The following is a 14,573-nucleotide window of genomic DNA, read 5'->3' as shown; positions in this document are numbered from 1 at the left end:
CCAGGAACCCACACCTTCAGTTGCCTTGAACACAGTGGCTCTCCTTCTTTGGCTACGTATCAACTGATTCGAACTTCGGCAATTTTCATCATTACTACTTGTTTGCTTTCGCGTTCAAACAAACTTCTTAGACCGTTTTTAGATTCACAGTAAAGCTGAGCAGAAACTATGTAATTCCCATGTATTCTCTGCCCCACACACGTACAACCTCCTTCATAACCAACATCCTGAAGTAAAGTGAGTGTAATGGTTAAAAGTGACAAGCCAGTGGTGACGATCAGAAGTCCATGGGTCAGGGGTCATTTCTAGATGGTTGAGATCTTGTAGGTTTGGAGTCATGACATCCGAACATCTATGACAGCCCGCTGAGTCATGACACGTATCTGCTGTTAACAGCATCAGAAGGAACAGAAGTGCTGCCATGTTTGGTCTTTGGCTTCCCACCCCAACAGACAACTAGAGCTCACCTCCAGTCCAAGCCTAGACTCACTCCTGAGCTTCAGATCCCAGGATCTACATTTTGAGGAGAGTTTACAGTTTTCACAAGTACTTTCTTGTTGCCAGCTGTGTCCATGCTTCCCTTTTTACATTTCTCTTCTCTTAAAGACATACCTCCCAAGTTGGCTTTCATCAGCTCTGGTTCTGGGGTCCACAGTTCAACTCCCTTAGAGTCAATCTGAAGCCTTGCTCCTTGACCAGTGTTTCTAAAACACAGTTTCTGTTGTGTCTCTGTCTTGTTTCCAGTCCCAAAATCAATCTGTGGGACTTTTGACGTCAAGTCTTAGTTCAGGTTAGGTATTCGAAGGGGACTTTGAGTTCCATCACCAAATCCTATATGAACTAAGTCTGACCACTGCCAGGAACTATTCCTAGTGGCGTCACCCATGCTTCCCCCTGTCTTTCCCACTGTCACAGAGTAATTAATTACCTTCCAAGTTTACAGGGCCCCAGTTACTGCATGCATGCAGCTTGGCCACTGGCATATTTCAGCAGGGATCATGCTGCTGACCTTTTGGGTTTTCCCCAGTCTACAGTAATCCTTGAATTGTACTGAATTTCTTCTGTACTGTACCTTCTGAGAGGGTGCAGCATCATAGCCAATGAGCCGGAGAGTGTCTCCATGGCAACTTGAAATTCTCCACATCATTATCTGCTCTACACTCTAGTATCTAAGTTTGGTCATTTTCTTTGTGTCCTGTTTTGTAGACCTCGCCACTAAAAGATGTCATTTTAAATGCATTTTATTCCCAGGGGAAAAAAAGTCCTTTGGTCATAAGCTATGGCATCTCAGATTTCACAGGCTTTCTAAGTTACCCTTAGAGATGGCAGTAGCTGATAGCCCCTAATATGGGTTCTTCAATCAATGCTGTTTTTATCTGTAGCACATGAATGCATTTTTCCAGCCTGATACGGACGCTGAGTCACAGACACACAGCAGTGCCTGTAGGTAAGTAACACATCCAATTTTCTGACCGGATCCTGGCAGCTACAACAGTAACCTGCCATGCTAAAAGAAAACCCGGACCATTTACAAACACGCTTGTTAGAATCCTTTTTGCATATAATGGAGGGCTCACTATCCTAAGCACTGAAAATTGCCTGCAGATTGGCCCATTTTCTCCTCTCAGGTGATTTCTACTGCTATGCTCTTAAATCAGGCCATTATAAAGTCATTGGGACCAATGGGATGTCACTCACTCAGACTGTCCAGCATGGCTGTGGATGCACACTAACCTGAAGACATTGCTTTCTACAGCCACAGACAAGTCGGTAGGAGAGATGAAATTGCCCTCGCCGCTGTCACAGGTACAGAATCTAATATACCAAAGGGTCTGAAATAAAACCCAATCATTTCAGCGTAAAACAGTTTTCCCATTGATTCTGCTTCTAACGTGGGAAACCTAGAGTTTTTAAACGTCTATCGTAATACCCTTCGCATTATTTTTCATAGTATTTGATGATGGTCATGAACACACGAATAAAAGTGCAATTAAACACTGTGAACAGAACTACACCCAGTCCTCGGTGGAAATTAGAACTGGTTGATGGCAGAGCCAGAGCGCCCAGCCGTGCGCATCTTTGTTCTAAGCATTCTCCGTAACAAAAGCCATCGGTGTGTACTTGATCCAAACAGTACGCTTTCTCCTCTTCTCTTCTCCTACCGTCTCCACCTACAAACACACGGCCTTGGCTCAGAGCCACCGCGGGGTGTGAGTGACCTGACAGATCTCCCAGCACATGAGCTTTAGAAGCAGCCTTTGCTTTTTGTTCTCCTTCGTGGCTGAGGGAGAGAGAGAGATGAATGGTCTCCCACGGAGAGGCTGGCACACTGCTTTCTGTAATTCCTACCTCTCTGAAAGGCCGTCCCTCCACAGAGCAGGACTGTTTTGTGCACACTGGCAGGGATGAGAGCTCTCTGTGTTTGAACAAACAGGTTCCCAGGTGTGGAGAGATCGGGACGGTGGGCTTGGAGAAACCGAAATCCACATCAGACGGAGGAGCGGCAACAATGATATCAAATGAATTTTTGTCTGATGCCCATAATGTCAGCTGACGTGCCCTAGGGGTGTTACTGCGTCCTCAGCCTTGAGGGTCTTGTTCCAAAAGGAGACAGACCATGTGAAGAAGGGTTACGTATTTCTTTTTCACACACACACAGCTGCTTTGTAGTGTTAGCTTGCAGAACGGGGTGGCACACTCAGGGCTTCATGCATGCTGGGCAAGTGCTCTACCACCTGCTCCCACCCCCAGCACTCACTGTTGAGCGGGGAGTGTTTGGGGACTGGGGCCCCCTGGTGCTGATGTTGGCTGTCTGCACACGTCCCTGTGGATGCAGGTAGATGGTGTTTAAGCAGCAAGGATTCAAATGCAGCTTTCGTTCCTACAACCTTGATATCGACTGGAACCCTAAGTGCCTGGAAGGTGGCTTCTCAGGCAGAGGAGTGCCCTTCCTCATGTTCCTGACAGGACTCACAGTACATTTTTCATGTTGTGCTGGCTAAGGGAGGCAAACATTCAATCATTGAAGAAATTTTTATGGAAATGGAAATTCATCAGTCTCTGTGTTCTTCCTCTCTGGGCTGGACATGTAAAAACGATCAATTTTAGCAAAGCCTAAAGACTTCCATAAGGGAGGGAAATCCTTTCCCTCCCGCCTGAAGTTTCTCTTTTTGTTTTTCCTTTTTTTTTTTTTTTTGGTTTTTCAAGACAGGGTTTTTCTGTGTAGCTTTGCGCCTTTCCTGGAACTCACTCTATAGCCCAGGCTGGCCTCGAACTCACAGAGATCCGCCTGGCTCTGCCTCCCGAGTGCTGGGATTTAAGGCATGTGCCACCACCGCCCGGCAATCTCTTTTTGTTTTTCCATTGGTCAGAAGAAAGTAAGGGCTCAGCCTGAGAAAGAGAATTCACAATGGAAACAATTCCCTAGGAACAAAAAGTGGGGTCCAGCTTTGCAGTCACCAGAAGAGGGTCTCCCCCAGGACCAGAGTGCCACGGAAAGGTCCCCAGAGTCCCCTGCCTGGCTCTCATACGGTCTATGCAAAAATTCTAGTTGGTCTCTGTTGATTAAATCATGCAGCAGGAGATTCAACCTCTCATATACGGGAATCTTCCCATCCTCTATAAAATTAAAATCCTTTTAGCAAGGAGACTGCTGCACATAATTACATTACAAATGTCAAGTCCCCATTCCCTTCCTCCCACTCACATTTTACATGCTCATGGCCTTCGGTACTGTGTGTCCCAGGGAGTCTTCACTGTGTGCCGGGAGGGTTAGGTAGCTCTGCTCCTATTATTGGCGTCATGGGGACAGATGGGACATTTGGTGGATTGGCTGAGTGCACTGGTCGTGACTGCCTCTTCTATGTGAAATATGGGCAGGGGACAGCACACCCTTCAGCAAGCAGCAGGCAGTGCTGGCCTCCAGCCCCGCTGGCTTCCAACACAGCAATATGGCTGGCGGGAGCCAGGCTTTATTTCTCGCCAAGCCTTTTACCACTTAGCTCCATGAATTCGGGACTCCTGGACAGAGGCTTCCCATCCCAGATCTCTCTCAATTTTCTTTGGCCAAAACTCCCCTGTCACTAATTATGACACCAAATAATATATAGCTCACGGCTTTGCACTAATAAGACCCGTATCTAAGCTGCGAGGTGAAGCAAGTCTTGTCACTCCCGGACATAAATTCTCACAGATTTTGTCTTTTGAAAGAACAGTCTGTTAATCACGCCAGTGCCACCTTCCTACCGAGGCTGCGGCGCGGTGACTGTCAGGCTTTTCATGCTTCTGCTGAATGTCAGGGGAGGAGGGTAGTCACACTGCCACAAGTCTGCACCCGCAGCTTACCAAGAACAAGCCGACCTTGATTCCGGTTTTAAAATAAGTGCTATCCCTTTAGTTCATTTGCATCCCCAAAGCACTAACTGGTGCTTAATTGGTAAGAAACACAGGAAACAAGATGTGTAAGAGCGTGAATTTAAATGTACTTCCATGCAGGTTCATGGAAAAAGAAAAAGAGAGAAAAGACCAGGTCCTCTGCTGGGGAGGGTATTTATAAATTCAGCTGTCTTTATTCAGTACTCATTCTTGACAGCCTGGTGGATTCAGTTGTCTGAATTGCATGTTTATTCAACCATTAACAAGTATTTATAATACAAAAGGATGAGTTTCCTTTTTTCCTTTTTTTTTTTTTTTTTTTAAAGCTACATGACGCAGCTTTAAGAACTAAATGACAGCCTGGCATCTGTTACTTTTTGGATCATCCTAACTGGCTTCCCATCCGCTCCTCGGATGCTCTGGTCCTAATGAGCTGGCCCTTCCCCTTCTTCTCCTGGCAGCCTCTCTGTTCATCTCAGTGCTGGTTGACACCCTCCGTGAACAGAAGCCAAGGAAAGTGACAGGGGCTGAGGACTTTTCCTGGTCAAGGAGGCCAAGGGCAAATGCTGTCAGCGTGAAAGCGGAGGAAGAGGAAGTGAGGAGGGAAGGAAAGGGGGACAGAAAAGGCCACCTGGGGGGAGGAAGAGGCTTATTTGTGCTGCCTGCCTAGGGATGGTACCACCCACAGTGGGCTGGGCTCCTACCCCCAATTGGCACTCGAGAGAATGCCACACAGACATACCCACAGGCCATTCTCATGGAGACATTTGCGTAACTGAGGTCTCCTCTTCCCAGGGGTGTCAAGTCGAAGCAAATTGTGACAGAAGGAGAAGGGAGAAAAGTGGGGTGGGAGAAAGGACAAGGAGGAGGAAGAGGAGGAAAAGAAGGGCGGTGAGGGGACGTTGGGAGCGGAGGAGGTGTGGCAGCCAGCAGTCACGGCAGCCACAGCGGCCAGCAGTCACGGCAGCCACAGCGGCCAGCAGTCACGGCAGCCACAGCAGTGGTCCCGTTCATGTGCTGCTCTCCTGACTGCAGAGTAACTGAGAACGAACCCATCGTGACATCCTGGCTGCTGCCCTGTACCTGATCTGATGCTTACTATAGAGCAGCTAGACATGGAAGACATTTGCACGTGTCAGGTGACTTTGACCTCTTGAGGGACAGAGATTTTCATGGTTTAAAGGAAGAGACAATGTTGGTTCCTTGCCCTTTTGGGTTTTAAGGATCTTCCCACAGCTTCCTTAGATCAGTGGCTGTTTTAGTTTCCTGTTTATTCCACTATTAGAGATTTCAAATCATTTGGGGCAAGTGGTCACACCTCTCCATGCAATAGGCATGTAGGAGTGCTTTTCCACTTCGTTGTACCACATCCCCAACAGAACAAACACTCCCAGCACAGGTAACAGCCAGGATCACAAATCTCGGCAACAGGCGGAGCCTCTCCATTGGTACAGACAAGGAACACAAAGAGAAACATTTCTTCCTATAAAAGTTCAAGGAGCTTCAGCTTGGCTACAACCACTGAGGCACTGCTCCGATTTAGGTCTTCAGTTTTGAACACTGGAGAAATCACTGAACTAATTTTCTCATGAATTCTTGCTTCTTTCTTATCTTTATCCTGCGCCCAAAACCAGATACTAGAGATGTTTGGTATTTTGAGCATCCCAAGGTCTAATACATCTGTGATTAGCTATGACACCCAAACACAAATTCCATAATGACCTTAAACATCACTCTAATTGCCTCTGTTTTCAAAAATGGCTAAAGTTCACAGGGACAATTTCCATCACCAAGTCCTAATGAAGCTGTAGTTGACCAGCTGACCGGCCTCCTGCCGGCAAATGAGCACCTGCCGTTCTGCTCAGCAAAGGGGAAGTGAAGGGAGGTAAGTGGTGGAGCAATCAAGGGAGGGGAGGATCGCATGCTGGGAGTTGGCATGCAGCTGCAGTAACCACAGGAAGAGACCTGGGCCTTCTGGCTGTCCATAGAGTTCCCCAAATTCAGCTAACTTGGCACGTGTTTCTTAAATGACACAAAGGTGTGCATTTGGCTTCCAATCCCCAAACTCTGTGCCCTGGTTAATGTGTAAAGTAAAATTAAGACTTAAAAGTCTACCGCTCAGTATGGGAAGCTGATGGAGAAGGAAATAACCAATGTGTATATTTGGGTGAGGGTGAGGGTGTCAAAGAGAGGGCAAGGGGAGTGATCACTCCTGCAGGGTACCTGGTGCTCCCCAGACACTGCTGCTTATGTGGTAGCCCCAAGGACAGAAGCAAAGCAGTAGTCACTGGTATTATTTTCTTCTCAGAAGGGGCTGGGAGATGTTGAGACCAGTTTGTATTTTGACTTCCTGGGGACTTAGAGCTTGCAGTCTGTCTCTGCAGTTGGAATGGAAGCCAGCAGAGGGCAGGAATCTCCTGCACGAGGTTCCCCGAAGACTTCATTTATCCTGCCTCACGTGGGTCAGCTAACAACTGAATGCAGGATTCAGGCTGAACTCCCGCAACCCTATCTCCTCCCTCTAGGTGTTCCTTGACCTGCTTTCTCCCTGGGAGACTAAAGGATCTTCAGCATCATCTCAGCCTTTCTGATTGTGATTTTTCTGCCTCCCAAGAGCATGGCTGGACAGTCTTCTTCACCTCCCCATCCTTCTCCTTTTCAGCTCATGATGGGTATGGAAGATAAATTCAGGTTTTAGCAGAAGTGGCCAAAGGAGGCCAGGCTGCTTTTCCTACATAAGGCCTGTTTACACTGTTAACAAAGAACCCACATCTTGGGAGAAAACAGCCTTCAGGAGCAAATCACTATTATTCTTTGGCTATTACAGTTTACAAAACCAAAAGTGCTTTTTTTTTCCTGATAGCATAAAATCACCAACATCCCATAATACATATCCTTAGAAATAAGACTCACTGGAGGGGCTGGAGAGGCAGCTTAGTGGTAAAGGGCATGTTCTGCTCTTGCAGAGGACTTGGGTTTGGTTCCAGCACCCACACTGAGCAGCTAACTGCCTGTAGCTATAGGGGATCCACGAGCACCCATGCTCATGTACACATACCCAGACAGATACATACATAATTTAAAAAGAAACAAGACCCATCAGTGCACTTTGCCTGTTTTCTGAGGTCGTGGGTGTCAACTCCATTAGCCCTGGGGATCCTGTTTATCCAGGGGGGTACACTAAGTTGGAGATTCCTTTGAGAGGGACATTTAAATGACCATATCACGCCAGGGCAAACAGCCACATCGTAATGAGAGGTAATGGTCTTTCCTTCTACTTTCTCTCTCCTCATCGTATTAAGAAGGCCCAAACTTACATGTCATCGAAGATCAGTTTCTGTCTCTTGCAGTCCCTGTGGCCACTGGAACCTGGAGACCATGGCTCAGTCTGTGGCCGTGACTTGGTATGGAGCATGCCATTTTCAGAACTGTTGTGAGCTGCTTTCTAAAAACAATGAATAACACAGAAGTCATTGAGACACTGACGACCACCTGGCTGAAAGAGCTATTAGATAGAACACCTTTCATCTACAGAATACTGCTTGTTCTATATTAGAAATGATGGTAATTTTGTTTCAATAAAGAAAAGGTAATACAGGCTGTGTATTCTTTACTCAAAATACTGGGGACACGTGATTGAGTATTTAGGGGATGGGACCCAGGTCTAAGTATGAAACTCATCTATGTTTCTCCTTATACATATAATACTTACATATACATTAAAGCAATTATATGTAATATACTTTAAAATAGTTTTGTGATTCTTTTTGACTCCGACCTATCATAGGGATCAGGTGTGGTGTTCATCAAGTTTCAGATCTGGGAGTCCTTTGGATTAGGGGTGCCCAGCTTGTACATGTCTAGGTCTCAAGCTGAGGACTTCTGCACCTGTTGTCAAAAGCTGTTCTCACAACAATATCAAAAGGGAGGTCTGATGCTTCCTTCATGGATGGGGAAACTGCGACTAGGCAGGTTAGGCAACTTTCTCAAGTTCTACTAGTAACCATGTGTGGGGGCCCTGGAGCGAGGGCTTGGGTTTTATTTTTTCCCTATTTGCACATATACCAGAATCATCTGGAGACCTGTTCAAACAGATTGCTGGTTTAGTTTCTGTTTTGTAGATCTAGGAAAGAGCTTAGGGATCTGCATTATTTCTTCTTCTCTTCCTCCTCCCTCCACACCCCTCCAGATAAGGCTTTGATATGTCACTCAGGCTGACTCTGAATGCTAGGATTGCAGGTGTGTGCTATCACCCCCCCCCCCCCCCCCCGAGAGAATCTGTGTTTGGATCACACTCTCAGACGGGCCCTGAAGCCAAGCTTTCTCCACTGCCTCTCTATGACGTCCCTCCCAAGAGCTGCCATTCATGTCGGGAACGGACTGCTTCTCAGCACTATCTGTGAAAAATAGAGCGCAATGCAATTATTTAAAATATTAGTAGTCCTACCACTACCGAGGTTACAAAGCACCCACTCTGGGCTGGCACATGGGCCAGGGAGCGTGTGTCTGCTCACAAAACACAAACTATTCCCTCTGAAGTAACTGAACATATACACAAATGCATTTTTAGGTATGGGCCAATGTCATGCACAATATTTCAAGGATTAGAGTCTGTTGTACATGACCAAGAAGATCAAATGCTTAATTTCTAAAATTGTTCTTGAAATACTTACAATGGTGTCCACTTAACTCTCTATAAAAGGGGAAAAACCAGGAGGATGGCCGTGGAAGCCTCAAAGGCTGGCCTCTGTGTTCTCTGTCACTCAGATTCACGGACTGGTGCTGACTTTGACATCATGTTTGACCTTTGACATCATGTTTCTTGTGCCTGGAATGTCACTGTGACTTGCCCTGCCTTTTAAAGATTGTCCACTGGGGGAACTTGGGGCTTGTGGGCCAAATCTGGCCCTTTCTGTGAGTGAGTGTTTACCGGGAACCAGCTGTGCCTGTGTCTTTAAACAGTGTCCACACTGGGGTCCTCCCTACAATGAAGACCATTATAATCAGTAGGTGGGCCGAGCTGGTGCGGACCACAGAACCATCACGCATTTACCATCTGACTTGTGGTACTGGCAGGGATTGGAGGCCAGGGATGCTTCTTGGTACCCTACAGTGCACAGGACTGTCCCGACCATGAGTGGTTACACAGCTCCAAATGCAACAGTGCCGAGAAGTCCTGCATCACAGAAGAAGTTTGCTGCTCCTGGTACCAATCAAAACTCTCTGAGTCAAACGCCAGGTCACCGTGAGCATGTTTGGCAGTGATGAGGGGTGTGATTATGGATGTATAGGATTCCCTGTTCCAGGCTCTCTCCCTAGCTGGGTTCACAGCTCATGGTGATGCAGAGGCGAATCTGCTGAGTGGTCACCACATCAGCTTAGCTCGGTGCCTGGCCTAGGACAAGTACCTGCTCAGAGAGCATCTACTTGGTGAAGGAGTAAGTGAAATAAACAAACAGTTCTACTTCTCAGCACACCATGGATGACCACGATGTAAGGCTATGAAGGCAAAGAAGACTTTGGTTTTGTTTTAAAACCTGAGTAGATAGTTTTTCATCCCATGTTTCTCTAGTGGAGTCTTTCTGAATTCTTCCTGCCTAGGACTGAAGATAATTGCTTCTTCATGTGGGTGCAGAGAAAGGCGTGCTTTGGAGATGTGCTAAGACTCAGGCTCCCACAGAGCCTTCCACCAGCTTTCTTGCGTCTTAAATCCATGGGGAAAACGCTAAGTACGGGCCCCTGCCTAGGATCTTTCTCTGCATAGTCCTAATTTTTTTTCCAAGACAAGAGTTTCTCTCTGTAGTCCTGGCTGTCCTGGAACTGGCTCTGTAGACCAGGCTAGCCTTGAACTCAGAACTCGAGATCTGCCTGCCTGTGCCTGGAGTGCTGGGATTAAAGGTGTGTGCCACCGCCTGGAGCATAGTCCTGTTCTTAAGTCTTCTCTCTCTCTCTAGCCTCACAGCGCCCTGCTGGTTTTGACAGGCACAGTGACCTGGGTGAACTCAGGCAGAGCATCTGGAATCACAGAACACCCCAGGGAGATGCTGCTCTCCTAGGCCAGTGAGAGAATGTGGAGGAACTAAATGTCAGTGGTATCTAGAGGGGCTGGAATAAAGAAAGAGCTCAGAGAGATTAAGCAACTGGCCCAAGATCACATGGAAGCTAAAACACCTATACCCCAACCCAGGGGAATATCAGAACCACACTACAATGGATGGGTAAAGGTGGAGTTAGAAACCTCCGACTTTGGCCATTCCACTAGTAGACAAGAGTGGGTTGAGAGGCTGGAATGTTGGCATGGGTTTCAGCTCCAAATATATGTGAGTCATGTATGGGTAGAACATTTTCCCAGCACAGAAATTGGCTGGTTTAAAATTCCCAATTTCCTTTGTCTGGGGATGGTGTTACTCTGGGGTCTAAAATAGTTCCAAGAGGCTTCATAAGCAGAAGGGGCTTGGAATTTCCACTGGGCAGGCTTCTTCCTTCATATTCCGTGGGGAGAGGGGAGGAGGAGGAGGAGGAGGACTTTTTTCCATTAGATCTCCCTAGAAGATGCCTTCAGGGGTTCAGCATGGGACCTCCAGCATGAGCGTAAAGTGTGCTCAGCCAGGGACAGAGTGGTGGGCTAACCCAGAATTTCCCGCCAGTTTCCTTAGAAAAGCAGGGCATTGACAAACCGTGAGGTCTCCAGCATGTGGCTGCAGCTGGCTGTCAGCTTTAGGCTTTTTGTTGGTGGACGCAGAAGTCAACATCCCATTGCCATGAGGGCGGCTGGAAGAAGTCAGGTCCTCGCTGGAGTATTTGTGTTTACACGCATCGGAGAGTGGCGACGTGGGTGACCGGAGCATTTTCTCATTTTTGTTTATTGGTATTGCCAAGCTGAAAAGAGAAACAGTAACGGAGTATCGCAGTCTGCCCAGGAAAAAAGGCCATGTTTCTCCCACGACCCAACCTCCCATTTAAAATCTGGTGGCAGGGAGACGTTTCTTGGGAATTATTAGGGCAGAAGTGACTTTATGGCATGGGGAGCACAGGAAACAACAAACACATCTCATGCGTTGTTCCTTTACTCCATCAGGATACACAGTCACCTTGAGTTCCTGCCAACGCAAGCCTACGAGGACTAACACGTCCACACTTTTGAATCTTTCATCTAGGTATCTACAAACTCTGAACAAACAAGCTTTTCCTCACAGGTGTGAGCCCCTTGGGAAGGTCTATCAACAGTCAACAACAGTAACCAAGCTCTTAGAGGGCACTGGCCAGCATCTGAGCTTGTAAGATGCAGTCACAGAACGGCAGGGTGACTCCAAGGCCTGAAGCCCCCTCCCAGCAGCTGAGGTTTTGAATTCACCAGACACTGATCAGAATAAACACAGAACTGGTACCTGAAATCAGTTTCTGACTCTTAGCTCTTACGTTTACCTTAAAGACTACTGTCTATTCTTAAACAGAATTTCTCCAACATCAACCATTAGAGAACAGGTTCACTTATATTAAAGTCTTACAGTGACGGTGATGCTTGTTGCTAGGGATCCATGTGTTTTGCATTAGGAAAAAGAATCATTTGTGGAGGATATGTTATCCTGTAATAGAGTCAACCCCTGCTAACTAGAGAATCATGTAGCGTCACCTAATACAGTTTACAAACAACAACTACGACAGAACAGGAAAACCAACGCAAATTTAGTTGTGACTCCTGGGGTCATGATGGGTTAATTGTATATGTTGGTTATCAGAGCAAACAAGCCATTAAAGTCACTTCAAAAAGCAATTTCCTTAGCTCGTAGTCACAGTGGGAATCTCAAGCACCGGCCTCTAAAGCAAGCAGCGAAGTTTTTAACACCATGCAAATAGGTACATGTGGGGACAGAATACTTGGTTCCGAAAGTACTGAGTGACATGTTAGAGACAGCTGTCCTGGATGAACCCAGAGCTCTGTCTACCCAAGGGAAGGATGCTGCACTGTTAAGGCTAGATGTGAAAAGCCTAAACGCAATCATTTCTTGACATCTGAGTGAAAGAAGACCTGCCTCTAAGTATTTTATTTTTACATCCTTTATATGTGATGAAAAACAAATGATGACATTAGATATAATCATGGGTATGTATGACTGTTGCTCCTTCATTCTTGCAAGTGTACATTCTCTGCAGAGCCTCCCAGCGGGGCATCAGCTCCGTGTTCTCCCGCGGTGGTAAAGCCGGCAGCAGAACCACAGTTTCCGAGGTGCACAGACCACCTCTCCCGGAAAGAACTCTGTACACTTTCCATCACATGGTGTCATCACTGAGTGTCAGCAGAACAAGCAGACCTGGAAAGGCTCTGCCAGACAGTCGGGAGAGCAAGAGAGCTTTAATCTGAGGTCCATGAATCTGGCTGGCAAGAGAGTTCCTCTCATCTCTCACCGGGACATTTCCTCCAGTTACAAGCCAGGGCAAGGCTGAGAAGAATGGTTAAGCTGGAGTCATCTTAGCAATACCCATGCTTGTGTCTTAGCAGAAACCACGGGTATTTTCTTGTCATACTACGGTTGTTTTCAGACACCTTGAAATAATATCATTTGTGTCCATTGCTATGCAGCAGTTATGACTGTCACTAGATAGGAAGGTTATTTAATGCACTGAGAAATGCACAAAGAACACACTATACATTAAAGAGTAGAACTATTCTGGGGGCAAGGCCCCTTCTTTCCCATTTCCCTAGTCCTCGGGAATGCAGAGGACTGCGGAAGCCCTGAGGATCCGCTCCCTCCTGTGCAGGGTTTCAGCGGCATCCTCAAGGTGATCCCCGCAGCACTGTGGACCTGTGTGCCTCTGCTCTCCAGGTGCCTCTTCGGCTTTCAGCGCTGCTCTCCATCTTTTCCCAACCTTCCAGTTTACATTTTTATGTGCTGCGCAGAACCATTCATCTCCCTTAAAAAACCCTGGGTGTACAGTCAGGGAGAGTGAGAAGTGTCTCAGCAGAGGAAACGCGGGGTCTGTGCCGAGGTGCTTCTAAATGAAAAAGCCTCTATGACTGATGCTAAGCTACTTGCTTTAATGAATGCCTGGGACCTTGCCTTGCTGGAGGACCATTTATCACAGAGGGAGGTGGTGTGTGGTGGCCCGGTGCTGCTCCTTCAGAGGAGTCACTGGGTGGCGGTTTGACCTTGGAAGCACAGATCCTTTCTAAGTTCACAACCTGCCTACACCCAAGAGTTTAGGTGTAATCTTAGGTTCTTATGTTCTTATGTGCTTAGCAGCTGCTATTAAAATAATTGGCTTGTAAGGTCTGGTGATAAAGTTTTGGGGGAAGAGACATCTTTGGGGAGTACAGAGCTCAGAGCTGTGTGTGCTTGGTCACTGGTCTCTGGTTACAGGTAAGGGCCTGATGCAGCTATGGGAAACAGAGCACGAGGCTCACGTTAGATATAATTGTAAGTCTTGGGTTAATTTGAGGGAAGCAGGCCTGCAGACTGAGATTAGAGCCATCAGAAGGATCTTCTATTTCCTCCACACAGCATGTGACTTCAGATCCAGTGCCCCCTCCCGCTCACCTCTACCTTCGGGGGAACAGGCTTACCTGTTGATGTTCATGTTACAGTGGCTCCCCGACAAGGCGTTATTAGTGGAGGCGGCCAGGCGTGAAGTGCCCTCCTTCTCTCCTTGGGCCTTCTTCATCTCCCTGTAGTCATCTTCATTGTCACACTGGGTGGCAATAAGCAGAAGCTAATCAACTTTGGACTATGAGGGGTGCCAGTGAGCTGCAGGGCACTGCCTGTCACACAGCAAGGCCTCTTGGGAGGTGTCCTCGCCTACCTCCTCTAGAGAATGAGGCAACAGCAAAGCCCCTGGCATAGGTGTTATGGTACCCAGTGAACAAGGAGGCCATGTGTCGGGTTTAGTATGGACGGCTTAGTAAAGGGAAAGACATCCTGTCGTGATCAGAACTTGGATGATGAATGCTAAGTGTTCAGCTCTGCACAGCAGATGTGGTCTGAATTACACTGTAGCATCCTATCACTCATCTCTGCTCTCTTGGTATCAGAATAAAACATACGAAGTATGCTCTGTCCACGCTCATTGGAGCAACAATGGTGAGAAACCCCAGCCTTGCCTCTCTGAAAGAAAGGCTTTTAGTGAATGTCAAGCCGAGGCCGCTGCCTGGTGTCATTGACTTCTGGCTTGCAGTTTCCAGCCCCAAACATCTTCAGGGTCCT

General features: G+C 47.2%; 1 protein-coding gene across 3 annotated transcripts in view; it reads right to left on the bottom strand.

Moving 5' to 3' along the window:
- Aff3 (ALF transcription elongation factor 3) overlaps positions 1 to 14,573 on the bottom strand; it is a 480,672-nt gene that overhangs the window by 18,854 nt on the left and 447,245 nt on the right. For all 3 annotated transcript variants that reach the window (XM_052745091.1, XM_052745092.1, XM_052745093.1), the window contains 3 exons: positions 13,937 to 14,061; positions 11,052 to 11,253; positions 7,692 to 7,819 (listed from right to left, as the gene is read on the bottom strand). In XM_052745091.1, the coding sequence (XP_052601051.1) occupies positions 7,692 to 7,819; positions 11,052 to 11,253; positions 13,937 to 14,061 (455 nt within the window). The remainder of the gene's footprint in view (positions 1 to 7,691; positions 7,820 to 11,051; positions 11,254 to 13,936; positions 14,062 to 14,573) is intronic.

The sequence above is a fragment of the Peromyscus californicus genome, unplaced genomic scaffold (assembly GCF_007827085.1).
Source record: "Peromyscus californicus insignis strain IS unplaced genomic scaffold, ASM782708v3 Scaffold_19__1_contigs__length_69161282, whole genome shotgun sequence".
Taxonomy (NCBI): Eukaryota; Metazoa; Chordata; class Mammalia; order Rodentia; family Cricetidae; genus Peromyscus; species Peromyscus californicus.
This window is presented reverse-complemented; position numbering and strand designations above follow the sequence as displayed.